Below are 24979 nucleotides of genomic sequence, written 5' to 3' on the forward strand. Positions count from 1 at the left end.
TCAGTAAGACATTGTTGTAATATGAAAAATTATTCTTTTTCTTTCTTCACGTCATAGGAAAGAATTTTTTTTTTTTCATATTATAATGATATCTTACCAGTAAGACACAATGTTAAATACTAAAAAAATACAAGGTTGTGTCCTTTAAAAACACAAATATTTTTCCCCAAGTTTAATCATCCTAGTAAAGTTTATATTTGTAAATCAACTATCCTTCACAATTAAAAACTCCAAATTCAGGCCCTCCTATTTGTTAGAATTATGTAGGGAAGAAAAATCCATTTTTAAAATATTTTAATTGCGAACTATTTTGAACAGATAAAAAATTAATCAACACACTAATTTCTCCATCTTAAACTCGACACGTGCATAGAGGATCCAAGTTAACACGCTTGAGAGTTAGATACAGATATTTGAGAGTATTCTCTTGATTCACTTGACACCAAATGTTATCAAGCAGTAGCAGTGCACACGACAACCAGTGCCTTCATTCAGCTTAGCATTCGGCCTCAAAAGATAGTAACTCGGGCACACAAGAAACCAACTTGCTTCACTTGTGTTATCACATTAATTAAAAGTCAGATGTTATGGTATAGTTCATGTAATTTACTACACTGCAATCCATGAACAATAGTTACGAGATGTTTCCCACAATTCAAAAACGCCGACCACAAAATTGATGGCAATCTGGTTTTAATATTTTCAGATACTCAGTTTATCAGAAAATAAAAAAAAAGGGTCACAAGAAATCAAGAATATAGTCTTTGGGAAATACTGATCAAGGAAACCAAGCTTGGCTGTTACATATATTAATAAAAACAAAAAATTGAAGGAAAAAAATTGCTACCCTTTGAGTTTTCTATCATTTCTGGTTTTCTTCCTAGATTCTCTGTTCTCTGCGGGGTATTGCTTTTTTATTAATAGGTTGCACATTGCTGTTTTCACAGCTTCAGCTGCAGCCAAAAATGTATTGTCGTCAACGGATGCAGTTCCTTGCAACGTTTCTCGCAGCTTTTCTCCCCCAGGTATCTCATCATCTCCCAGGACAACTGGCTCTTGCTCAACATCAATACCAGAAATTACTCGGACACGGGCCAAAGAGGGGTAACTACAACCAGGTAAATTAGAGACACCTGTAACCATCCACAATTTCCCAGTAGACGGGATGTTCCCCAGGCAGGTAGGGATAAAGGCCTCTCCTGCAATAGAAACCACCTGCAATGTTCCCGTCAGTTTAAATGCCACTTCAGAAGCCAATATTTTCTTATCCATGGATTTGCAGTTAGCTTTGCTTTCATAATGACAACGCATAAATAGAAATCTAACTTCAGACATGAAAAATAGACGTCAAGAGATGAAAGAGACCCTAAGTAAAATGACGGTAACAATGCAAGTCAATGGTCATTTCAAGCATGTGTTATCACAGCCATTACCTTGGCAACAGAAAGTGTTTGTGCAGAAACATTGCAACTCAACAATACTATTCCTTGCAAGCTACAATGGCATCAAATAAAACTCGTCAGTAAACTAACACTAAATTCTCCTGAAGAGAAATATGACAGAATGCGATAGTGTGAGACTTGCCTCTGAATGGCCACTGCAACAAGCAAACCATCCAGGGTGGTGCATAAATCAGTAACAGCATGGCCATGCTCCTCTGCTTTACCATTAGACTCTAAAAGCCCTGCCTTTGGAAACAGAAGATGAAGGACAGCAAAGTTAAAACCAAGTGTAACAGCAAGAAGAGTTAAGAACTGTCGCCATATTGAAATCACTAGAATTTATTTTATTTATGTTAACTAGCACAGACTAGTCAAGTAATAATTTTTCAAAATGCATTTATATTGAAGAAAGCTCTTTGAGCCTCTCAGAAATATAGAAATACCTTAATTGCAACCTCACAAGTATCTAGGAGTGCTCCGGAGGAGATATCCCACAATCGCACCTACAGAAAGCAATTCATGCAACATCTATTTAAAAGGGAAACTATAAAGGGGGAAAAAAAATACAGGATTCCACAATACTGAAATGTTGAATGAATTACTGACTGTTGAATCACCACTGCCAGAGAGAAGAAGGTCTTGAGGGCATTCTTGAACATGAAGGAAGCCAAGGCAGGAGACAAACCTGCAAATAGATACATGTCAGAATCTAGAAGCAGGAAGACAAATTCTACTTATCAAAAAGGTATGTCAGCTTCACTCATTTGATATATTGAAGCGGATCATACTCAAAATTTCCATTCATCAAGACATCAAATACAGTAGTAAGTAGATTGATAAAAGCAACTCTCACTCTGTGTGTCCAAGACAGAAACTTTGTATCTGATGAGCTCCATTCAAGGGCTTGTCGGGAAAATTAGTAACCTGTTATACGGATAAAAAGTTAATAAGAAAAAAAATAAAGAATAGTGAACCAAAATACACAATGCTCATTGATTCATGGGTAAGAAATGTTAGCTTACACGAATTTTAAAATCCCTATCGGCACTTAAAATAAACCGACCATCTGGAGAAAACTCCTGCAGGAAGGAAGCATGTGATAATAAACAATTGAAGAAAAGATAACTAAGAAAACAAACAGAACAACAAAACAAAACCACCAAATATAACAAAATCACTCACTGACCAAGCTAGTTATGATACTGCAATAGTGAGAAAGAAGCGGTGTTGGTTTGTTACAAGCTACTGCATGATTGAGATCAACAACCCAAACAAGGCCAAATTTATCAGCGAAACACACATGAGATCCATCATTGCTTATGGCAACCGCAGTGACTCTCTTTTCCGAAGACCTAATTCATTGTTAGAAAAGAAGGAACTATTGAATTGAACGCGTGTGACGCAAAACAAACACAGAGAGATAAACCACGCGAGTTAAGCTAGAGAGAGAAGTGGTTACACGGTACAGATGCAGCGCCAAGATTGTGGTGACCATATCTTAACGGTTTTATCATCACCGGCGGATACGAAGAGTTTTCCATTTGCACCAAACTCAATAGCTCTAATATTATCCTTATGAAATGGCTCACCAATAGAATCATCTGTTAAAGAAGCTGCACAACCACCACTAAACAAGCCATGCTCAGTTCAACTCAGCTTCTATATTCTATTAGCTATAAAATAAATCGTAGTTGGGAAGGGAAGCTTACTGGAGGTCGAACACACGGAGCTCCGGTCCAACCGCCACGGCGACGGAGTCTTGGTTCGGGTGAACCGCGATGAGCGCCGGAGCTACCTCAACGTCTTTCTTCGATTCTGGTTCACCTTCTTCCATTACACTTACCGCACTTTCAAAATTAGATGCAAAATCAATAGCACTAGGCGTTAGCAGTTAGCACCAACGCTCCGACTTAGGGTTTGGCGCTTCACCGCTCCGAATTTTGGGCTTTTGGGGGGTTTCTCCTTCAATCCACTTTGAGCCTAATTAACTTTTTGTGAGCAATGAAATGACCCATCGACGCAGCACCACAAAGAAAATACTTTTAGTTGACGCAAACTAGAAAATTAAGTACTACTTTAGTTTCAATTCAAGTTTTAGTCTTTAATCAAAGGGATTAACGTGATAAAATTAGGGTTTGGTGTTTGTCTAAGTTAGGTCATTCTAGGAGAGAAATAGACACAGAACAAAAGAAATCGTGAAAAAGAGAAAATGAGTGATTTTTTTTAATTTAAAATTCAAATTTTCTGTGTCTGTATATCTCTTAAAATGACATAACTTTCTGTCATTTTAAATGACAAACACTTTTCCCATAAAATTATTTCTTATATCCCAAAATGATGTTACTTTGTGATTTAGGAAAAAAATAAAAAGCATTTTAAAATTTTTGCTTTGCTCGTCTTATATTATAAATTTGCTAAACGGACGTCTTTTTGGGTTGTAAGTTATCACATTTTCCCCTTAATTCAAATGATTAGAGTTGTTTAAATTTAGATGAAATTGACATACAACACGTACATATATGTCTTACAAAACAAAAATACACATCTCAATTATTGTCTCAAATAGTATCTTAGCTATATCCTTCTGATTTATTTTAGATGTTTACTTCACAAAATAATAATGGATAAATATATAACAGGGAATAGATTAAGACAATGCTTAACTGTTCCTAGAGTAAGAAAAAGTTGTTATTCTAAATCAATATTAGTTCAATCATCGCTGTCTCTTAATTGGGCAATGTTTTTATGTTATAATTGAAATGACATACTTTTAAATGATACAAAGTAAGATCACTTTCATCAAGTATGTCTATCAATAATTTGCAAGGGAAAAACGTGAATAAAAAAAAGTAAGGAAAGAAACGTATGAAACTTCATCCGAGTAAAGAGTAGACGACGAGCATTCTCAATTTTTGCAGCTTAACGTACAATGTTAACCATAAAAATAACTAACTAAAGTGATAATTAATAGATGAGAATGTGGAAATGTAAAAACCATCTCAAAACTAATTTAATTGCAATATGACAAAATGACGAGATTATGAAGTTTTTCGAAGCAAAAAAAAGGCTGAACAATTAAAACGAAGTTGACTTCTGCTATATGAATTAGTCCTTTATACGTGAGGTTGAGAAATAAATTGCAAGGTGGAATACTATAGATTTGTTGCCCTATTATCTGGTGGAACTTAATGTTTTACTTGGAAAAGAACAAACACTGAAACTAACCTCATTACCGCATGTAACCAACACAAAAGTAAGGACAAATATTATGGCTCACATACAAAACAGGGAAGCCATTGAACAAGTGATTGTTTGTCTAGTTTAAAGGATCAAAATCCCAACGAGCACAAATAACACGAGAGCTAAGAAAGTGAAGGTCTAAATTCTGAGCAGTGTACAACCAAGAATAGTACCACGACACCGAGTCATTGGAGCTGCCTGGCGCCAAGTGGGTCTCTCAATCCCAAGTGTGAGAACATCAACATCGGATAATGGCTTAATTTCCCAATTCCATCTGTCAGGGCCAATGAAGCCTCCGATCAAATATAGCTCCTCACCTAGCCCAATCATTGCAAACCCAATTCTCCTCCTAAATTCAGATGCTGAACCTACAACTTTCCTCACTTCTTTGTCCTGCTTGAAGATAAATCCATGGCTCATCACATAAAGTGCATCCTGAACAACTGCCATCTGACCTTGGAGCCACGCACATTCCTCAACGGTCCACCCAGGCCCCGCATTATCTAAAACTTGCACTGTTGACATATCCTTGTGCAGTACATGCACCTTTCCGCCAATCACTACTCCTGAACAGGCTGAATTATGAGTGCGATGAAGATCAGGCATTGGAATCCAAACATCCTTCTCAGGGTCGTACATTTCTGCTTGAGATATTGATTTTCTGCAGCTAGTGAAGCCCCCAGCCACAATAATTTTCCCATTCAAAACACAGCATGCAAACATAGAACGGGGGACAAGCATTGATGCACGAGGGGACCACTGCCGGGCTACAGGGTCGTACGACCAGACTTCATCAGTTGCAAAACAACCATCTTGGTCACCAGTCAAAGGATCAACAGCGTCACTTCCACCACCAATTACAAACAACTTTCCAGCACTGGACACAGCACCGAAGTGGGAAAGGTGTCTGATCTTTGAGGGAAGAACAGGAAGTGTAATCCAGAGATCTCGTAAAGGGTCATACAGCTGCCATAAATTCTCCGGATCAAAAGCACAGACACACAACAGATTCTCAGATGAACCAACCTCCTGACGAGCTTGAAATAGTTCAGGGCTATGAATGGCTGCTCGCCAAGATCGAGAGACAAGCTCTAACTTTGGGTGGAGGTAAAAGGGAACCCGTGCAAGGCACCTAATTGCAACAGCATCAGGAAGTCCTTCAATCAGTCCGGACATCATAAATTTATAACTGCTGTTTCATCAATGTCTGATAAGTTCCACTACTAACCTCCAGCTACTATGGAAGGTGCACCTGCAATCACAACATTTATCATGTTTTGGATACCAATATTGTGGTACTTGAGAAATTCAACTACAATATATTAGAATCAGTACCAATTTGAAGGCATGGTCACTAGAATGACACATACAAAGTTTGAATGGAAATTTGTTGTCTACAAAGCATGGTAGATTTTCTTCATTTAGATATCAGAAACAAGTTAAGCAATAAAATTTCCATTCAATGAATTAAACAGCAGCAAGAATAATAACAAAAGCAGTGCACTTGATAATATTCTCTCCCTTCATAAGTTAATTTTTTATCGAACTTATATGTTTCAGATCTTGAAAAAAGATAAAGGTCATTGAACTAACAAAAATGATAGGGAATGTTGGAATTGGATGTAAAAAATAAATTCAATTTTTTTAATTCATTAGGATGTTGATTATGATTGGTAAATAGTAACTAGTAAGTCTCACATAGAGACACATACAGATCCAGAGGATTTCAAACCAGTGGCCCCTCCCTCCCCCTCATGGTAGAAGTCACGGTGACAATGTAGACACTCGCACATAATAGTTTCTTTCCTAAGAGTCAACAAGAGACAAGATGATTGTTTAAGATAAAGCCAAGAAAGCCTTCTAAAATATTTCACCCTCTTCCCCACCAACTGTCCCATTGTCTCTTATAGCCTTCAAACTTCAATCATCAGTTTGCATTTTATCTACCTTCTCCATAGACTGCATATTACTTACAGAAATATTGTTTCTTTCAACCTCACTCCCTCGGAAAAATTAAACAAAGAGCTTAAATTTATAGCTTGAATTTCTCAAAAAACTATAACTACTCTCATCAACCAGACCAGCCCTCAATGTTTAATGGGCTTGCACTGACACATCTAAAATTAGGGACCTGGGCTCATTCTAGACAATTGAAGGATAAAATCTGGGTTCATAAAGGACACAGGATAGCACAAGCATGCAATCCAGTATCATCTAATGTTGATTCCCTATTTAAAGGATAGGAGAAGAAAGAGGGATTACCTTAAAATAAAAATGCTGATCCCTCTATGCAACACATGCTCAAGTTTTACTTTTAACTCTAATTTTCAATATACCTATGGGAATTGCAGGAACAATAGATGCTACAGTGGCTAGTTAACCAGCAGGATCTAATTCTCAAATCATGCCCAAAAACAGCCTTGTACTATATATATGTTTAATTTTTTTTTCCTTTTCTATTGATTGTTGGGGGGGTTGCGGCTTGGCATATCTGAGACCTTTAATAACCAGAGAACAGTTGCATTCCCATCCCTGGACTTGTTATTAACATTTACGCCAACCCTCTCTAAGCTGCATTAGCTTTAGCTTTGCACAGCTCAGTTCCATGATTCCAAGATATAGCAAAAAGCATATTACAGTTCCATTATTCCAAGATATACCAAAAAGCATACTACAGTTCCATTATTCCAAGATATAGCAAAAAGCATACTAAAGGGTCAAGGAAGAGTTAGATTGATTTACTTTCCAACACTAGATGTCCAACCCCAATGACAGAGCAATAAAGAGCATAAACTAGTTATAAATGAGTAGTAAAGGAAATACCAATGTCAGAGAAACCTAATTCACTGAAATTGCAAAAGGTCATACCAGCACTACTTTTCTAATCCAGCACAAAATAGAGCAAAATGTTTCTATGTCATTGAGAAAACCATGAACGACTTAAATTGAACCGCGGGATGTTAATATACCTGATGTCCCCAAGCAAAAAACAAAGGTAAAAAGCATATTGATCTGTAAAAGGACAAATAAACTCCATTGGAAATTATATGCTATAGCAAACATTTATAAAAAAGATGCATGAACATGAAAACCCCAAAGCCACACCAACCAACAGAAGAGAAAGAAAAGCAAAAATGATCATCATCCGAACACAGAAGTTGAGGAAAATGCAATGCTTTCCCAATAGGTAGTATAGTGCATGGGTTCAGAAAGAAAAATTGACCGAAGAACAAAAACCATTTCCCAGTTTTAGTGAATGATCCAAAACCAATGAACTGAAAGATTTCCCGAAAATGTGTCAAATGGGCGACAATAAAAATATAAAAATAAATAATAAAAAGACTCGCAGCCAGTGACGTTGTATTGGATTCAAGAACCACACTTCATATACAAGCAATAAAACACAGCTCTTGGAATTCGAATTGGGATTCCAGCCCTAACATTTTTCAGCAGTCTAACAAAAGAAGGGGCAAGACAAGTACAAGAATCGTGACAAGTCGCAAAGCAAAACCCAGTTGAAATTCAAGATGAAAAGAGCAATGGGTATTCAATCAACTCCAAATAGAATCAAAATCCACGCAAATTAAGCATAACCCCTCACTCACGATTCGAATCATACAAAAAATAAAACCAAAATAAAAAAAGAAAAGAAAGAATGGGTAGGGAAAGGACGTTTACCTGGCAGCGAAGACGAGCAGAGAAAAAAAAAAAGGGAATCGGAGAAATTGTTGAAGAGAGAGAAACGAATACGAAAAGGGGAAGAAGAGGGTAACGATGATGCGAACGAAATTTGGGTGCTAAGATGAGTTGCACGGCTAAGGAAACGGCACGCAGAATTAAAAGAGTTACAATGTGAATGTGTTTAGTGTAACTTCCTCTTCCCTAAGGTTTCGTTTCACAAAAATGCAAACCCAATTTGCATGTTTATATTTTTATTTTCAATTTCATAAGATTGGGTTAGATTTTAATTTTGGTAATTTTGATGATGATGATGATAATAATAATAAGATTAAGAGAAAGGGATAAGAATGGGAAATTAAAAGTGTCATAAGTGATATATAGCTGCGTAACTTGCGCTGTGTGCCCCCGACTCACTAGTCATTCATTACGCAGACCAGACGAATACTTTTTCCGCATATTCTTAATTCCTTCCCCCCACACCTTCTCGAATCTCCAGTTTTTTTTTTCTCTTTTTTTTTTTTGTTTTTACTTTGGTTTATACTTTATACTATACTCTTTTGATTTATTTTTTATTTTTCCATGCCTAAGCCTAACAGGTTATCCTTGCAATCACGTTAGGTTGGCATGCGAATTGCGCGTGGAGAAGGAAATTGTAAAGAAAAAAAAAATTTAAAAATTCCACAACTACAACAACAAATTATGTGAGAGGTATTATATAACTACTCTAGCACATTCAATCCATTTGCTGGCTACGTTGAGTTGAATATTGACTTTTGATTTCGTAGGGACCACGAAATCAAGCTACTTATTTATTTATTTTGGTTAGAAATGCGTGTTTAATTTTTTAATTCATGTATAATTAGAATTGGAATATTATACAATTTATTTGTTTATTAAAATTAATAATGAATGGAAGTTATTATTATTATTGAATATGGTTTTCTTATTTTAAAATTTTTAAATGCAGAATATTGTAAAATTTATTAATCATGTAAAAATTAAAAATAATTCTATGTATTATTTGTGACATGAATCCACAATTTCTATGTGATCTGCTTGTTTAATCCGTGGTTTTCATTATTCCTATTCAATCATTATGATTTATAAAGTATCTAAAAAAATGGGTATCAATTTAATTAGGCAAATAAGTTACGGTTCTATATCAATTGGTTTCAAATTTATATAATCAAAAAATTATGCATATAGGTGGGAAAGCACGCATTGTGTTATGCTTACATATTAATTTTCTCCCCAATTCTTCCATGCAGTTACTTTTAAAAAAATCTTTGGTGTAATACATACGAAAATATCTTTAATATTTTTATAGTATTAAAGATTCGGTACCTCAATTGTTAAGATTAGAAAAAGAAATAATTAATCTAATTTTATTTATTCCACCCATCCCCTTATATTGTTATCATTTCAGTTTTTTTAATAAAAAAAGTACATATTCTCATAGCACTGAGTATAAATTAGTAAATTTTATTCAATTATAAGGAAGAATCTCAATACTTTTATAAATCTTTTTATGCTAAATTTATTAATACCAAAATTGTATCTAATTATGCTAGAAGTCCTTAATTAAGTATGATATATTACATCATTTCTTTCTTTTTTTGGAAATAATATTACATCATTTCTTAACACTAGCCAAAACTCTCTTTTCTATATATCAATACTAATTACCTATGAATGGTCTCCTCAAATATTTCAACTTTTTTAGTCAACTAATCCTGAGTTGAGGTTTAGTCACATTTAAATTTCTTTGTGCTTCTCCAAATATATATTTGGTGGGAATGAAATTCAAGTTCTCTCCACACCTAATTAGTCTATATTGTCAATTGAGCTACACCCGTGTTGGCTAAAACTTTTTTTACCATGTGTGAAAATATTTTTAATGATAGGTACATTTCTATCATGATTGTCAAAACTTTACACAAATTAAATAATGATTTGAGTGTTTATGGTAGACGATGCTTAACTATAATTCAGTTTTCTTTAGAGAAATTTTTTCACTCAAAACCATTGTTCAAGAACTTAAAGTTTGAGAACACTAGATAAAAAGTTTCTTTCAGTTTTTATTTTTATTTTTATTTTAGGGGTTTTGGTTTGAATGAATTGTAAAATATTTTTGAGATGAATACTAATTACCTATGAATCGTCTCCTCAAATATTTCAACTTTTTTAGTCGACTAATCCTGAGTTGAGGTTTAGTTACATTTAAAATTCTTTGTGCTTCTCCAAAGATGTATTTGGTGGGAATGAAATTCAAGTTCTCTCCACACCTAATTAGTCTATATTGTCAATTGAGCTACACCCGCGTTGGCTAAAACTTTTTTTACCATGTGTGAAAATATTTTTAATGATAGGTACATTTCTATCATGATTGTCAAAACTTTACACAAATTAAATAATGATTTGAGTGTTTATGGTAGACGATGCTTAACTATAATTCAGTTTTCTTTAGAGAAATTTTTTCACTCAAAACCATTGTTCAAGAACTTAACGTTTGAGAACACTAGATAAAAAGTTTCTTTCAGTTTTTATTTTTATTTTGATTTTAGGGGTTTTGGTTTGAATGAATTGTAAAATATTTTTGAGATGAAAACTAATTACCTATGAATCGTCTCCTCAAATATTTCAACTTTTTTAGTCGACTAATCCTGAGTTGAGGTTTAGTCACATTTAAAATTCTTTGTGCTTCTCCAAAGATGTATTTGGTGGGAATGAAATTCAAGTTCTCTGCGCACCTAATTAGTCTATATTGTCAATTGAGCTACACCCGCATTGGCTAAAACTTTTTTTACCATGTGTGCAAATATATTTAATGATAGGTACATTTCTATTATGATTGTCAAAACTTTGCACAAATTAAACAATGATTTGAGTGTTTATGGTAGACGATGCTTAACTATAATTCAGTTTTCTTTAGAGAATTTTTTTCACTCAAAACCATTGTTCAAGAACTTAAAGTTTGAGAACACTAGATAAAAAGTTTCTTTCAGTTTTTATTTTTATTTTGATTTTAGGGGTTTTGGTTTGAATGAATTGTAAAATACTTTTGAGATGAAAACTAATTACCTCTCAATCGCCTCCTCAAATATTTCAACTTTTTTAGTCACATTTAAAATTCTTTGTGCTTCTCCAAAGATGTATTTGGTGAGAATGGATTCAAGTTCTCTCCACACCTAATTAGTCTATATTGTCAATTGAGCTATGCCCGCGTTGGCTAAAACTTTTTTTACCATGTGTGAAAATATTTTTAATGATAGGTACATATCTATCATGATTGTCAAAACTTTACACAAATTAAATAATGATTTGAGTGTTTATGGTAGACGATGCTTAACTATAATTCAGTTTTCTTTAGAGAAATTTTTTCACTCAAAACCATTGTTCAAGAACTTAAAGTTTGAGAACACTAGATAAAAAGTTTCTTTTAGTTTTTATTTTTATTTTGATTTTAAGGGTTTTGGTTTGAATGAATTGTAAAATATTTTTGAGATGAAAATCTAAAGCTCCCTAGGTTGGCCATGGCAAAATGCATATACTTTCATAAGGCTTGTTTTCTATAATCCAATTAAATCCGTATGAGTAGAATTATTTCAACTCAAAACCGTAAGACATTATGTGAAGATATATTAATTATTTTATATCTCTTTAACAAAGATGACATTGAAACAAAAAATAACGTTTAGGAAATAAATAAAACAAAAAAAATAGTTGGAGACTAAAGTTAAGTTTTTTTTTTTTTGTGAGATAAAAACAATTGTTTCAGCCATGCAAGAATCTATCCCTTAATTTTTCCATCAATTATTACAACTTACACTTTACTGTACAATAAAGTATGTTCTAATATATTATATGTGGACATAAAGGCATATGATTATAATGTACCAAAAAAAAAAAAAGGCATATGATTATATGTTTAAATCTTAACTATGTCAATTAGGCTGTGAACAACATCTTTGTGAATCTCCTAGCTAGTCTTCACATGATATTCCTTTTAACTGAATGGAGGAAATAAATTAGTCATAGCTAGCACAAACGATCGACTGGACACCATCTAACCATAGTACTAAAAGTGCATCCTTCACTTTACATGTCCCTCTCTAAAATTACGTTATTTTTTTTTTTTTTGGTGGATAAACTACGTTACTTTACTTATGTTAAAGTAGTGTTTGTACGTAGTTGTTTTATTTTTATTTTTGTTATTTTATTATGCAAATTCCAACCTAAAATTCATGCATTTTTTTTTATAGAATATAATGCACATTTTATTTTTGGCAAAAAGAGAGAGTATATACCAAACATGTTGAGTGTCCATAAATGAATGTTAGTGAAATGAAATTAAGTGAGAAGTAAATTACTTGTTAATATCTTTCTCAAATTTAAAGCTAACTCTATGTTTTTTTAAATAAAAAATAAAAAGTAATCTACGTGGCCTTTTGGAACTAAAAAGTAATACACAAGTTCGGCCATTTTCATATCATTCACACAAAATAAAAACTAAAGAGGAAATTTCCCCATCTTTATATAACATTCAATAATAACATGACTAAATTACACAACCCATGGCACCGTTTACTCGAGTTTCGTTAATCCCGCAAAAATTAATTAGGCATACCTAACTAGTTGTATTTAAGCCATTTTTATCTAATGCGACTTGATTATCACGATTTCTAAAGTTTGGGGGACAAGTAGCAACTTGGCTAAAATTGACGAGTCACATAGCACTCACCAGTCACCACAAATACACAGAAAATGAAATGATAAAAGTACTGATGTTTCGTTTACCCAATCAAGATTCAAGACTTGAAATAAAGCATGGGATGCGAGCATGACGTGTCGCTCTCTCCTGCTTAGTAATACAATCAATTACTCCTCTTTCAATCAAATTCGTAAAACCTTCGTGACCCTACTAGTTCTGTGTACATATTCTTCTTCAGTTACACTCTGATCTTGTTGACAGAGGGTCAGATCATGAAAATTTCTGTTTTCAGAACATCTACTTTTTAATTGTTGCAGTAACTTACTTACAAAATCTTAGGTTATTTCAAAAGGAAAATGTTACTATTCAGCCGCAGGAAAGAGAAATTATCTGCCGAAGTCACATGTTTTTTTTTTTCAAAATAAGATTCTATATCCCGAAAAGAGATAACTCTTAATAGAACCCTAATTCAAAAGGTACATATAAGATAAGGTTTTCTATAATATTGCAGCAACGTAACCTAGGTAGTGGTCATCAAGGTGAAAATCAAAGTCGTTGAAAAGAGAAACAAGACAAGCAAAGAACATGGTAATTTGGTGGAACTTGAATTTGCATAAGCGCCACTTCCCCTGCCTCCGGTCGTTGATGAAACAGTATTTGATCCGATCCCTATTCCACAAAAAAAAAAAAAAAAACCCTCAAATTGCAGACTTATTTCAAGGGTCGTAAAAGACAATAAAATAAATTTGGCATAAATTCTTAAATCTTGTCACATTAGCTATGTATGATATTTGTCAGAGAAATACATAAAATCATCAATGTAATATCATTTATCAGCTTAAGTTTTTGGGTTTAATTGATATTTGATATGATATTAGAGTTTCGGTATCACAGGTTTTATTCACTCTCCATTTAATTAATAAATAATTAAATTTTGTGAAATTTCTTGACACAAATAAGTCGACATATTTTGAAGCTCGGGTGGGCTTTCGTGTGTGAAATGGTATATTAGAAATATATAAAATGGTAGGCTCACTGGTATTTTTGTTTGGTACCTGAAGGGGAATATGGAATGTTGGAGACAGGAACACTTGTTGGAGAAGAAGCATAGCCTGAAATCACAATAAAGAATTAAGGTTTTCACATCTATCAGTAACATATTTCATTGTGAAATATTTTTCAGGAATAAATATAACTCATACGGCTGCAGGTGCTAATAGGAGGTGTCTGGACTCGGCAAGCGTTGGGAAGTGACAAAGCCCGAGTCTGATTGATGTTGAGACTGGCAGCAACAGATGACTCACCACCGTTAACAACCTCGCATAGGCACTGTGGCTGTGACTTCACCACAAAGGAAAGTTGCAAGCAGCAACCAGAGGATGGGGTGGAGGTCTTTCCTGTTAAGTAGTCAAGGCAGGGATAGAGACTTATGAACTCATTGGTGCAACTTGATTGAGATTGAGCCACTGTGACACCCCAAAGAGCCACCACAAGAGACATGCTCAGCAGCATCTCATTCCTTCTGGGTGCCATCATATGCTATCAGATATTCTGCCAGGAATGTTGGTAAATCAAATGCCAATATTTAGGTGCAGAATTGATGGGTTTCTTTGGTTTATTAGAGTTGGGAAAGTCACAAGAGAATGGCTTATAGTGACAAAAAGAAAAAAGTGTGAATTAAAGAGTGGCACTGTGGCAGGGTGACTAGCTTATGCATGTGAACAACTTTTTTGCTTTATATATAACAGATTCTTTGTTTAGAATCTAGCTGGGACTTTACAAATTTATTTTAATAAAGTTGTCTTATGTGTCCTTCTATGGTTCTTTTCTTTTCCGCATTGCTCTTTCGATATGTTCTTTGAGTAATATTGCTGGAATAGAAAGCACCTGAATGACTATTATTGCATCATCTTTTCATGATGCCTTTTACTTTGAGTTGATTTTTGTAATCAAACTAGTGTGCATATGCAACTTTCATGCTTTTTCCTTTTTCTTGATAAATTGTGTTTCATGCTTTTAGTACAACAATTATGATGCTTATTGGAGTGGGCTAATTAAAGGGAATTAAAACTTTAAAGCATGGAATAATAACAATAACAAATGCTTAAACGAGAAGGCAGGTTATAGGCATGCCCAATCCAACATGGGATATTTTATTTTATTTTAACTTTTCGATTTTCCTATTCCCAAAATTTATACAAATCACGCCAAAGAATAGAAGGAAAAGATTTATCAGTCTATCACTCTCGCATTAGAATCTGACAGTGTAAACTTCAAATTTGGAGGACAACGCATGATACTAGAAAAATAATAATGGTGCATGGAGGAGATTGAATTTTACCAGATTATTGCCTAAAAGAGACATATAGACAGGTTCCAATGGATGACCAACTTTTTACTCATTTTGAGTTCTTTGGAAAAATCGAGTTTGGACTTTCAATAACTTTTTGTTATTTTAGGAGATGTAAATTTCTTGATACTGTAGCAGTAATGTCCAAGTGATTCAATGGTAATTTAGGTCGGGAAGTTGTGACTTAGGGTGGTAATCAAAAGACAGAGGTCCTTAACTCTTCAACTACCAAGATTGCACGTCTAGTTGATTCATTCCTATTGTTGCTTAGTGGCCGCCATTTTTTAAAGGGTCTTATGATCTTATCACTTATTACTGATCTAACAAAAACTCTCTAGCATTTACATCCATCCCTTGTTGAGATATATAAAAAATCATTAATGTAGCCTTACTCGTTGAATTGGTTCATTATGTGGTATCGGAGCCTCGGTATAAGGGTTCGATGATCACTGCTCCCACTTTCTTTCAAGTGGAATTTCTTTCTTCGCGCACAGGTAGGTGGGTCTGTGCACTGTCCACCCTTCAAGTCCAGTGAGCTCTCGTGTGAGAGGGCGTGTTGTAAAACCATTAATGTAGCTTCACCTAATAGCTTAAACTTTTGGGTTGAATTGGTTCTTTACAATTCTTTAAAAAATAAAATTATACAAAATCACACAAAAATTGATTAGATGATAACTTCAACATGTTTTTCTTTCATCCTGAGGTGATAATACGTATATTACTCTTGGTTAAATAGGAACATGATCCGTTTACAAACTTTTTTTGCAATTACACTAATGTAGGACCGGTCGTACACTGTGTGATTAATGTAGGACCGGTCCTACATAGTGTAGTTTGTAAATAAAAAAGTTTGTAAATATAACCTGCCCCGGTTAAATATTGAGGTTTCTACTCTCGAGTTTTCTTAATTTTGATGTTGAAAAATTGTCTATGAAATTGGTGAAAATAGAGTTGGTTGATCCTATAGTCAAGTTTACGTGTGACCAACACTCAAATTTCAACAAAAGTTATGTGGGTTTTGCCTCAATTTTGTCCAGTATGACCTACATGACGTTCTAGAGTAGACTTTTTAGCATGTATACCTTTTCTTTGCAGCCCTTTGATTCCTTCAACTTCTTTTTGCGGAGAAAGGAACAACTTGAATTATTGAGCAAGCTTCCCTTGCTGGATGAACTAGGTCCTTACAATAGAAAGATTTATCCTTTCAAACTATTAACATATCATTCATCATTGTGGTTTGTGAAAATTTTCAGTGTTACCATCTGATCATGATCTGCACCTAGTTATGCATTATTTTTTAAAAGCTTCATTCTAATAAACGTTATCAACTTTCACAAATATTAAAAGCTTCATTCTAGTAAACCATACCAAACTATAGGTCTGTAACAATAACTGGGGGTAATTAACAGGAAGATTCTTCCATTGGAAATATTAGTTAAGGTAGTTGAACTCCTTTATCATATTCAAATCTACCTGTTCTCTTCTCCATAATATTGTTCAACTATTACAGTATATAAATCATTCCTTATCATTAAACAAACATAGATCCTGCTTTTACAAATCAATCTTCTTCCATCCAAGACATCCTTTTGCTCCTCATGGAACAGCTCAGTGCTTTTCAAATGACAATGATACTAGCAGCCCTTATAGTGGCTTCACTAAATTTGGTTAATGGGCAAATTAGTACACCCTGCACAACCTCTATGATCAGCAGTTTCACTCCATGCGCCAATTACATTACAGGAAGCACTAACAATGGTTTAATACCATCATCTACGTGTTGTGATTCATTAAGGTCTTTGACAAGCACTAGTACGGATTGTGCTTGCCTGGTAATATCAGCCAATGCTCCATTTTTCAACCTACCCATTAACCAAGCTCTTGCCGTCTCCCTTTCACAAGCATGCAACATTAATAATGGAGTCCCTTTGCAGTGCAAAGGTGCAAATTCAATTCATGTTCCATTGCATCTAAATACTTATACATTTTGACAAACTTTAGTTTTCCCATTTTCTTTTCCTAATAAAAAAATTAGATTTATAATGATAATTTCTTTTTGTGCATTACAGCTTCTGCTTCTCCTTTACCAGCTCCGGGTATTGATTACTTAACTGCTTTTGTATTTTCAATTTTATTATTCAGTCCAAGAGTTTTTTTTTTTCCTCTTACTGTTTATATTCTTGATGATGGTTAAAATCCCATAACATTATCTTTTGGTGATCATTTTTTTTTTATTTGAAAGCTTTTCCTTCTTCAAAAAATAAAATATGCTGAAGCTGGTTATTTTATTGGCAGGCCCAGCAGATCTTGGATCAAACGGCCCAAGTCTTCCTCCATTTTCTGCATCTCCCGTAAGCCTACAACAAGGTAGTATAATTAATGTACCTAAAAGTTTTAAAATATTTGGGCTTAGTTAATTCCAGACAGGGATACTGGGATACAATTGTCGAAAAAGAAATAAAATAAATGAATCTAGTAAGTTAAAATATGAAAACATTATTTGCACATAAAAAAATTGATATAATTATAACAATTTATTTAATTTTTAGACTGTTAGCTTTTACATAAGAATTTATTCATTGACCACCCCTTGTTCGTTAAGAGATTAATTTTTCTTTTTCTTGGTATGAAAGTGGTGCAAGGAAATAATAACTGTTTAAAACTTGAAAAAGTAATGAACTTTTTTTTTCCTTTCTCTCACTGCAAGAGATATAAATCCTAAAATATGTACTAATTGTTACTGGGTATTGATGTAAACTTGGGCAGTTTCAAAAACCAAGGTTGTAGCTGAAGCATACAAATTTGAGAATATGCAATTGGCACGGGCACTGGCACCAGCATCACCACTAGTGGAAGCAGAAGCACCCACTAAAACTCCAAGAATCCGACCAGTTTTGACTCCAAGTTCTTCGGCATCTCATCCATCTTATGTTTCCTTGTCACCTTTTGCATCCATAGTCATGGGAATCATGGTTTTTGGCATCTATTAAATTGTTAATGTACAACTGCATACACGAAACTTAACCTACACCGGTTGCTTTGTCTTTGTATAAGTTTCTGCCTTCTGAGATACACATACATATATATATTGTTTTCTTTTTTTCTTTCTATAGTGGTTTTATGGACCTGTCGCTATTCATAAATGTTTGATCATGACTGAATTTAATGCACAAGCATTTAGTATGGGGCTACTTTGCATTTCTCAGCTTGAAGAAAAGTTAAACGTGATGTGTCTCAATAATAAGGACGTGTTTGGATGGGCTTTTTCTTCTTCAAAAGTTGCTTTTTTTAAGAAAAAAAGCACTTTTCAAAATAAGTCTATTTGGATACATGCTTTTAAAAAAAGCAGAAGTCGTAAAAAAAGTCAAAAACCTGTTTTTTTCAGAAGCTAAAAATTTTAGCTTCTAAAAAAAAACAGAAGTTAAAAGCCAAATTATTTTTTAAAAAATCAAAAATATTTTTTAAAAATCTAAATAGCTATAACTTTTATAGAAAGTGCTTTTAAAATAAGGAAGTCATAAAAAAGACTTTTTTGACAAACCAATACAAATCAGCTCTAAAAGTGTTAATAGGTCAATTTTGACGCAAGTTAAAGGAATTTGTATAGGGAGGATAATCTCAGCGGCCCAAGCGAATAGCCGAATAGTAGTTTTAATAATCTCACGTTCAAAAGGTGTCAAAACCATGGTAAATGACATAAAAATAAAAAATAAAAAATTGCCATGACATAATTTTTTTTTTTTTTTTTGAAATATTCCAACCGGTTCATCATTTCGCGACTAGTCCAATGTGGGGCAGGTCCAGAATTAAGACTTTAAATTTCTCAGTAACAAGTGATAATTGTATTGAGGTGCTCAACTTTAATATTATTAATTCATTAAAAAGTTTTCCCGACATTAACTTCCGGTCAAACTTGTTTAGGGAATCCAATTTAAGAAAATATTTTCAGTACTAAGAGAGTACCGAAAACTCGGTGCATCATTTGCTTAATTTGGAAAAAATAATATATATTTTTTAACTAAGCAAAGAAACTTGAGTGATAATTCAAAATTAACTCCTTATACATTTCTTATATTATATAACTTAATTATAGAGACAAATCATTTACTTAAAATAAATAATTATAGCGACAAATGCATAACTTAACTTAAAATATTTATTAGCTTTTTTAACGCAATTTATATTTTATTAATTTTTATATATTCATTTGTATACTATCTTTTACAAGAATATAATTGAATAAGTTTGATTTAATTTATTTTATATAAAAAACATATATAATTTTTTTTTCACTTTAAGCTTATTCAAAATGAAACAAGCTACACAAAGTTGAAATGTTTCTATATTTAATAAGGTGTCCTTAAAATTTTTTAAAGTGAAATTAATAAGTCTCAATTAAAATAAAAATCAAACTAAAAAATCAAACATTCTAAAATATGTAGTAAATATTTATTTATTAAATGAAAAACTCATTTATATGTACAAATTTAAAACTACTTATATTACGCACGAGTAAGATTATTAATTTTATTTTAATCATATGTGAGTGAATTTACTTTAAATAATGTATATTAAAACTTTTATAAAAAATAATTTTAGTACATTAAAAAAAGAAAAAAATATTTGTCATTTTAAATGACATAACACTCTGTCCTTTTAAGAGAGAGACAGACACAGAAAACAAAATTATTTAAATTTTAAATTCTCCCATGATTTCTATTTTTCTATATCTATCTCTCTCCTAAAATGACATAACTTACATCGTTTAAAATAACAAACACTAACAAAATTAATTAATTCTAAATCAACAAATCCAAACATTTAATTATTCGTACTTACAAACTCGCGTATGTTGTGGGCATGTTGGTTCGCCTTCTCTCACCGAGCAATACCCGACAATGCTTTCTACCACCAGCGCTTAACAAAAGTCATCTAAGAGCTTGTTTCAGATATCAAGGTAACTGGGTTTCACTTCTTTTTTTGTTGTTGTTGCAATTGCATAACATTAGTATTTATGTTTCTGTATCTGTTTATGAAGTGAATGGTCTCGAAGTTGTTTATTTTTTAGGCTCACACAGACTAGTGACTGTAATCTGCTTGATAAAATGCCTAAACAAAGAAAACAATGTTTTTTATTTATTTATTGTAATCTGTTTATTGTTTTAACTTGATGCTGGTGATTATGATTAGGCAGCAAAGCTAAGAGTGAGGCTGAGGATATCAAGTGCTCTTTCTTACAATCATCTCAATGCTGACGACAAAATTCTTATACTGGTGAGACACAAATTCATAGTTTTTGCCCACTTGTTAGCGAACCAGTGGGACATGCTAATTGGTTTCTGGGATTTTGATGAACTTATTTATACTTTCTGATGCTGAAAGTATGCGTTGCGTAAGTTCTTATGTTAAGTTTCAAACTTTAATGGGGGTTTCTGGTATTGGTGATGAACTTATTTCTATGGAAAATCTGAACGGTCAGAAGTTGCTTGAAGTTGCTGAAATCCACTCCAAATTTTTAACTTTTCACCTCCGTTTTATCATTCCTTAGCATGCTTAATAATGTGGGCTAATATTTTCATTTCCTATCTAATGGAAACCCTTTTCACTCTGCTTAAACCCCCCTCCCCCAGGATTATTTTAGTGATAGGTTCTATAGGAACTGGACAATCGTATTAGGTCAAAATGTTTGTAGTTTGTGACAGTGACGATATCATTCTTTAGCATGTGCCTCTGTCTTCAATTTTTTTTTTCTATTAGATTTTTTTTTTCAGTTCTTTGTAGTTTGTGAAGGATACTGAAGGAATGATGCCAAAGCATAGTTTTCATGTTTCTGTGTTACAAGTTAGTTGTAATTAAAATAAGGAAAGGTTCACTTTGGCCAATATAATTAGTTTGTCTTTTTGGAAAAGTTTTATCAACCTACAAATGAAATTATTCAGAATCTTTCAATTTTAAATTTAAGTTTATTTTTGGTTGTCTCATGAATTCATGCCGATGCTTGGTGTTTAATTTGGACATAAAACCTCCTCTTGTGTTTGTTTTTACCAGACCCCTCTTGTGAACCTTCTACTTTTAATAATGGTCATTCGTCTTTGTTAGCATAATAACTAACCTATTTGTACTGTAAATGTAATAGCATAAAATTTGTTATGTATGTTGTTTACCAACAGACACTATTAACCTACAGGTTTTGATGGACTTCATTCTGAAATTCACCTTCGCGATTAGTTCAAGATGCTTGCAATAAGACAGCTCAAAAGAGGACCAGATCTCCCTTTTGTCTTGTGTTTCATGGTTGCTAATTGCAACTATGGCACAGCTCAAGTTTTCAATAACAGAAGTCACCAATCTATTGTTAAGTCTGTTGGCCCTTATTTATCTAACTCAAGTTTACAAGCATTTCTTCTGGGACTAGAGGATCGATTCACCCTTCAAGGACTATGTTTCTCAACTATGGCTGAAAGAATCCTGGTCCAGGCTAAAGACCCAGCCAAAGTTAGTATGGAAATAGAAAATGGTATCGATGGGAATCAATTAGATTATTCATGGAAGTTATTTGAGCAGCATTTACACATGGAGGGATTTCCCAGAAAATCTGTCGTCAACAAGCTTGTAACAAGTTATGTGGATAGTCTTGATGTACAATGGTTAGGAAAAGCTTATGAATTGGTAGAACATGCTATTGTTGAAGGTAAACAAGACTTGTTAGAAAAGGAGGTGCTTATCTACCTTAGCTTTGGCCTTGCGAAAGCCAGACTACCGGTTCCTGCATCAACCATTTTAAGAAAGATGATAGATATGGAGCATTTTCCCCCAGTCACTGCTTGGTCTGCAGTTTTGGCCCACATGTCACAAACAGCAGATGGAAGTTACCTTGCTGCTGAGTTGATTCTTGAAATAGGTTATTTGTTTCAAAACAATAGAGTGGATCCGCGTAAAAAGAGCAATGCACCTTTGATAGCCATGAAGCCAAACACGGCTGCTTTTAACATTGCTTTGGCAGGTTGTCTTTTATTTGAGACAACTAGGAAGGCAGAGCAACTTCTTGATATGATGCCTCGAATTGGTGTCAAAGCTGATGCAAACTTACTGATAATAATGGCACGTGTATATGAGAGAAATGGGCGAAGAGAAGAGCTTAAGAAGCTGCAAAGGCACATAGAAGACGCTCCAAATCTAACTGATATACAGATCCGTCAGTTCTATAATTGTCTTCTCACATGCCATTTGAAATTTGGGGATCTAGATTCTGCATCAAGCATGGTTTTGGAAATGCTTAGGAAAGCAAAGGAAGCAAGAAATTCTCTTGCAGCAGCCAAATTTATGATTGGTGCAGCTGAAATTGATCATAACTATTATCCTGGACCGGATTCCGTACATAGTTTGAGCAGCAGCAAAGATTCAGATAGTTTAGAAAATAACAAGCCAATAAAAAATGCTGTCTTATCTTATGAGGAGTTCTCTAAAGATCGAAATTTCTTAAAACTTGAAGCAGAGTCTAATGCTGCTCTTGGTTCTTTATTAGCTAAGTTGCAGATGCAGGTTGACTTGATTACCACCAAACATGGTATACTGCAACCAACTGAAACAATTTATGTGAAATTAGTTAAAGCTTTTCTAGAGGCTGGCAAGACCAAGGATTTGGCAGTGTTTCTTCTCAAGGCAGAAAGAGAAGATTCCCCATTTTCCAATGACAATTCTGCTTTGGTTCATGTTATTAATTCGTGCATTTCATTTGGATGGTTGGATCAAGCACATGATCTCCTTGATGAGATGCGTCTTGCTGGAGTTAGAACTGGTTCATCTGTATATGCCTCTCTTTTGAAAGCATATTGTCGAGCTAATAGGGCTGCAGATGTCACTTCACTTTTGAGAGACGCTAGGAAGGCTGGTATACAGCTTGACTCAAGCTCTTATGAGGCAATGATCCAATCCAGGGTGCTCCAGCAAGATACACAGGGAGCACTCCAACTATTTACAGAGATGAAAGAGGCTAGGATTCCAAAACTCAGTCAACAAGACTATGGCATGATGGCTAAAAGTGGTCCAGAGACAGATGAAGCTGGGCTGATGGCAAAGCTGTTGCAGGAAATCAAGGAAGGACAGAGTGTGGATCATGGAGTTCATGACTGGAATAACGTAATCCACTTTTTTTGTAAGAAGAGACTGATGCAAGATGCAGAAAAGGCTCTAAAGAAGATGAGAAGCTTAGGCCACTCACCAAATGCACAAACTTTCCATTCTATGGTCACTGGGTATGCTGCCATTGGAGGGAAATATCTGGAAGTAACAGAGCTGTGGGGTGAGATGAAATCTCTTGCTTCTTCAATCTCCATGAAGTTTGATCAGGAACTTCTCGATTCTGTGCTATATACATTTGTGAGGGGTGGATTCTTCATTCGAGCCAATGAAGTTGTGGTGATGATGGAAAAAGGAAATATGTTTGTTGACAAATACAAGTACCGAATGCTATTCTTAAAATATCATAAGACACTTTACAAAGGCAAGGCTCCGAAATTTCAGACAGAATCCCAAATAAACAAAAGGGAAGCAGCCCTGGCTTTTAAAAGGTGGATAGGCTTGACTTGAGAAAGTTTCAGCCAAGTATTAGCTCTTTCAAATTTCAAGCCATCATCTTCTTTACTTTGGGCTGTTGAATTTCTATTTTCTCTCCTTTTCTCATTTAGATTTATAGAGTAAACACTAATGTACTACCAACGTACACAAAACAATACATTGTTTTATGTAAAATATTCGATTAGGTTCTAGATCTTCAGTACTATTATTTTTAGGTAACAAATAGAAGACTGTGTCCTATACACCACATAACGGGTGTGAATTAATGTTGGCGAAACACATGCACGCACGGGGGTGAAACACGTTGTTGATGGACGATGACGTATTTTGTCAATGGGTGAAACAATTTCTACAGAGAACGTTGTTATTTACGAAGTCTGAGACACAAGGGTAACGGCATAAACAAAGAAATCGTAGTACGTACAGGGCTCAGCAATTCACCATAAAAACAAGAGGTTCTGCATGCACGAGAATGCATCGAACAATGGGCCATAGAAAAGTAAATGAGCAGTAATCTTGCGTCAACCATGATATCACTCATTATCATGCACTCAATCCAACCAGTCAATCCTCAGAGAATTGTACCTTTTTTTTTTTTTAATAAGCGGGTGAAGGGTAAGGGAATAAAAAATGGGGTGTCGGTGTTCTATAAAAAACCAAGCATGTCTCCTATTCTCGTGAGATAATACGGTGTACTGTTATGGTAAGGCCTCGTCTACCGTGAATTGGGGTTTAATTTGTCATGAATGACTACACAAATGTGTCATAAACCATGACCACCAAAAGCCGAAGGCCCTATTAATAGTCCAAAATGATTCAATTGAAACTCAGAAGTCATTAGTTCTCATTCTGGCCAAGACACCTCGTTTATTGAACCAAAACAAGCACAGATTTCGGACATATTTTAAATACTGAATAAATCTTTGGTACTACTATTTGTATTTAGATTCAGTGTATCTTATCAATGAGAGCATTACA

At 34.1% G+C, this 24979-nt stretch overlaps 5 protein-coding genes across 5 annotated transcripts; 2 read left to right on the forward strand and 3 right to left on the reverse strand.

The window, feature by feature from the left end:
• Nucleotides 1-654: 654 nt before the first annotated feature.
• LOC133310121 (uncharacterized) lies at nt 655-3431 on the reverse strand. Its single transcript, XM_061511015.1, has 10 exons — nt 3152-3431; nt 2902-3069; nt 2629-2794; nt 2465-2521; nt 2296-2366; nt 2049-2127; nt 1886-1945; nt 1585-1688; nt 1434-1494; nt 655-1215 (listed from the first exon to the last, which is right to left on the reverse strand). The coding sequence occupies exons 1-10, from the start codon at nt 3274-3276 to the stop codon at nt 844-846; spliced, it is 1263 nt and encodes a 420-aa protein (XP_061366999.1). The 5' UTR covers nt 3277-3431; the 3' UTR covers nt 655-843.
• Nucleotides 3432-4429: 998 nt separating this feature from the next.
• Nucleotides 4430-8574, reverse strand: LOC133310114 (F-box/kelch-repeat protein SKIP30). The gene is made up of 2 exons (XM_061511004.1): nt 8361-8574; nt 4430-5934 (listed from the first exon to the last, which is right to left on the reverse strand). Exon 2 carries the CDS (start codon nt 5859-5861, stop codon nt 4821-4823), a length of 1041 nt encoding a protein of 346 aa, XP_061366988.1. The 5' UTR covers nt 5862-5934; nt 8361-8574; the 3' UTR covers nt 4430-4820.
• A 4840-nt stretch (nt 8575-13414) lies between these two features.
• LOC133310111 (non-specific lipid transfer protein GPI-anchored 5) lies at nt 13415-14706 on the reverse strand. The gene is made up of 3 exons (XM_061510998.1): nt 14277-14706; nt 14130-14186; nt 13415-13743 (listed from the first exon to the last, which is right to left on the reverse strand). The coding sequence occupies exons 1-3, from the start codon at nt 14608-14610 to the stop codon at nt 13595-13597; spliced, it is 540 nt and encodes a 179-aa protein (XP_061366982.1). The 5' UTR covers nt 14611-14706; the 3' UTR covers nt 13415-13594.
• A 2316-nt stretch (nt 14707-17022) lies between these two features.
• LOC133310105 (non-specific lipid transfer protein GPI-anchored 16-like) lies at nt 17023-18414 on the forward strand. The gene is made up of 4 exons (XM_061510991.1): nt 17023-17365; nt 17494-17520; nt 17720-17791; nt 18191-18414. Exons 1-4 carry the CDS (start codon nt 17023-17025, stop codon nt 18412-18414), a joined length of 666 nt encoding a protein of 221 aa, XP_061366975.1.
• Nucleotides 18415-20314: 1900 nt separating this feature from the next.
• On the forward strand, nt 20315-24148 carry LOC133310110 (pentatricopeptide repeat-containing protein At1g03100, mitochondrial). The gene is made up of 3 exons (XM_061510997.1): nt 20315-20381; nt 20619-20698; nt 21612-24148. Exon 3 carries the CDS (start codon nt 21659-21661, stop codon nt 24011-24013), a length of 2355 nt encoding a protein of 784 aa, XP_061366981.1. The 5' UTR covers nt 20315-20381; nt 20619-20698; nt 21612-21658; the 3' UTR covers nt 24014-24148.
• The last annotated feature ends 831 nt before the right edge of the window (nt 24149-24979 follow it).

Source organism: Gastrolobium bilobum, unplaced genomic scaffold, assembly GCF_033153095.1.
Source record: "Gastrolobium bilobum isolate Gb01-03AN ecotype WA unplaced genomic scaffold, APGP_CSIRO_Gbil_v1 utg1034, whole genome shotgun sequence".
In the NCBI taxonomy this organism is placed as follows: Eukaryota; Viridiplantae; Streptophyta; class Magnoliopsida; order Fabales; family Fabaceae; genus Gastrolobium; species Gastrolobium bilobum.

What these genes read in the sequence shown, in the direction of transcription:
- LOC133310111 (XM_061510998.1), bottom strand. Translation starts at nt 14,610, where the DNA reads ATGATGGCACCCAGAAGGAATGAGATGCTGCTGAGCATGTCTCTTGTG. An exon ending in TCCTATTAGCACCTGCAGCC is followed by an intron (nt 14,187 to 14,276) that starts GTATGAGTTATA and finishes TTGTGATTTCAG; the next exon opens with GCTATGCTTCTTCTCCAACA. An exon ending in CATTCCATATTCCCCTTCAG is followed by an intron (nt 13,744 to 14,129) that starts GTACCAAACAAA and finishes TTTGTGGAATAG; the next exon opens with GGATCGGATCAAATACTGTT.
- LOC133310121 (XM_061511015.1), bottom strand. Translation starts at nt 3,276, where the DNA reads ATGGAAGAAGGTGAACCAGAATCGAAGAAAGACGTTGAGGTAGCTCCG. An exon ending in CTCCGTGTGTTCGACCTCCA is followed by an intron (nt 3,070 to 3,151) that starts GTAAGCTTCCCT and finishes TGGCTTGTTTAG; the next exon opens with TGGTGGTTGTGCAGCTTCTT. An exon ending in TTCTGTCTTGGACACACAGA is followed by an intron (nt 2,128 to 2,295) that starts GTGAGAGTTGCT and finishes ATCTATTTGCAG; the next exon opens with GTTTGTCTCCTGCCTTGGCT.
- LOC133310114 (XM_061511004.1), bottom strand. Translation starts at nt 5,861, where the DNA reads ATGATGTCCGGACTGATTGAAGGACTTCCTGATGCTGTTGCAATTAGG.
- LOC133310105 (XM_061510991.1), top strand. Translation starts at nt 17,023, where the DNA reads ATGGAACAGCTCAGTGCTTTTCAAATGACAATGATACTAGCAGCCCTT. An exon ending in AGTCCCTTTGCAGTGCAAAG is followed by an intron (nt 17,366 to 17,493) that starts GTGCAAATTCAA and finishes TGTGCATTACAG; the next exon opens with CTTCTGCTTCTCCTTTACCA. An exon ending in TTCTCCTTTACCAGCTCCGG is followed by an intron (nt 17,521 to 17,719) that starts GTATTGATTACT and finishes TTTTATTGGCAG; the next exon opens with GCCCAGCAGATCTTGGATCA.
- LOC133310110 (XM_061510997.1), top strand. Translation starts at nt 21,659, where the DNA reads ATGCTTGCAATAAGACAGCTCAAAAGAGGACCAGATCTCCCTTTTGTC.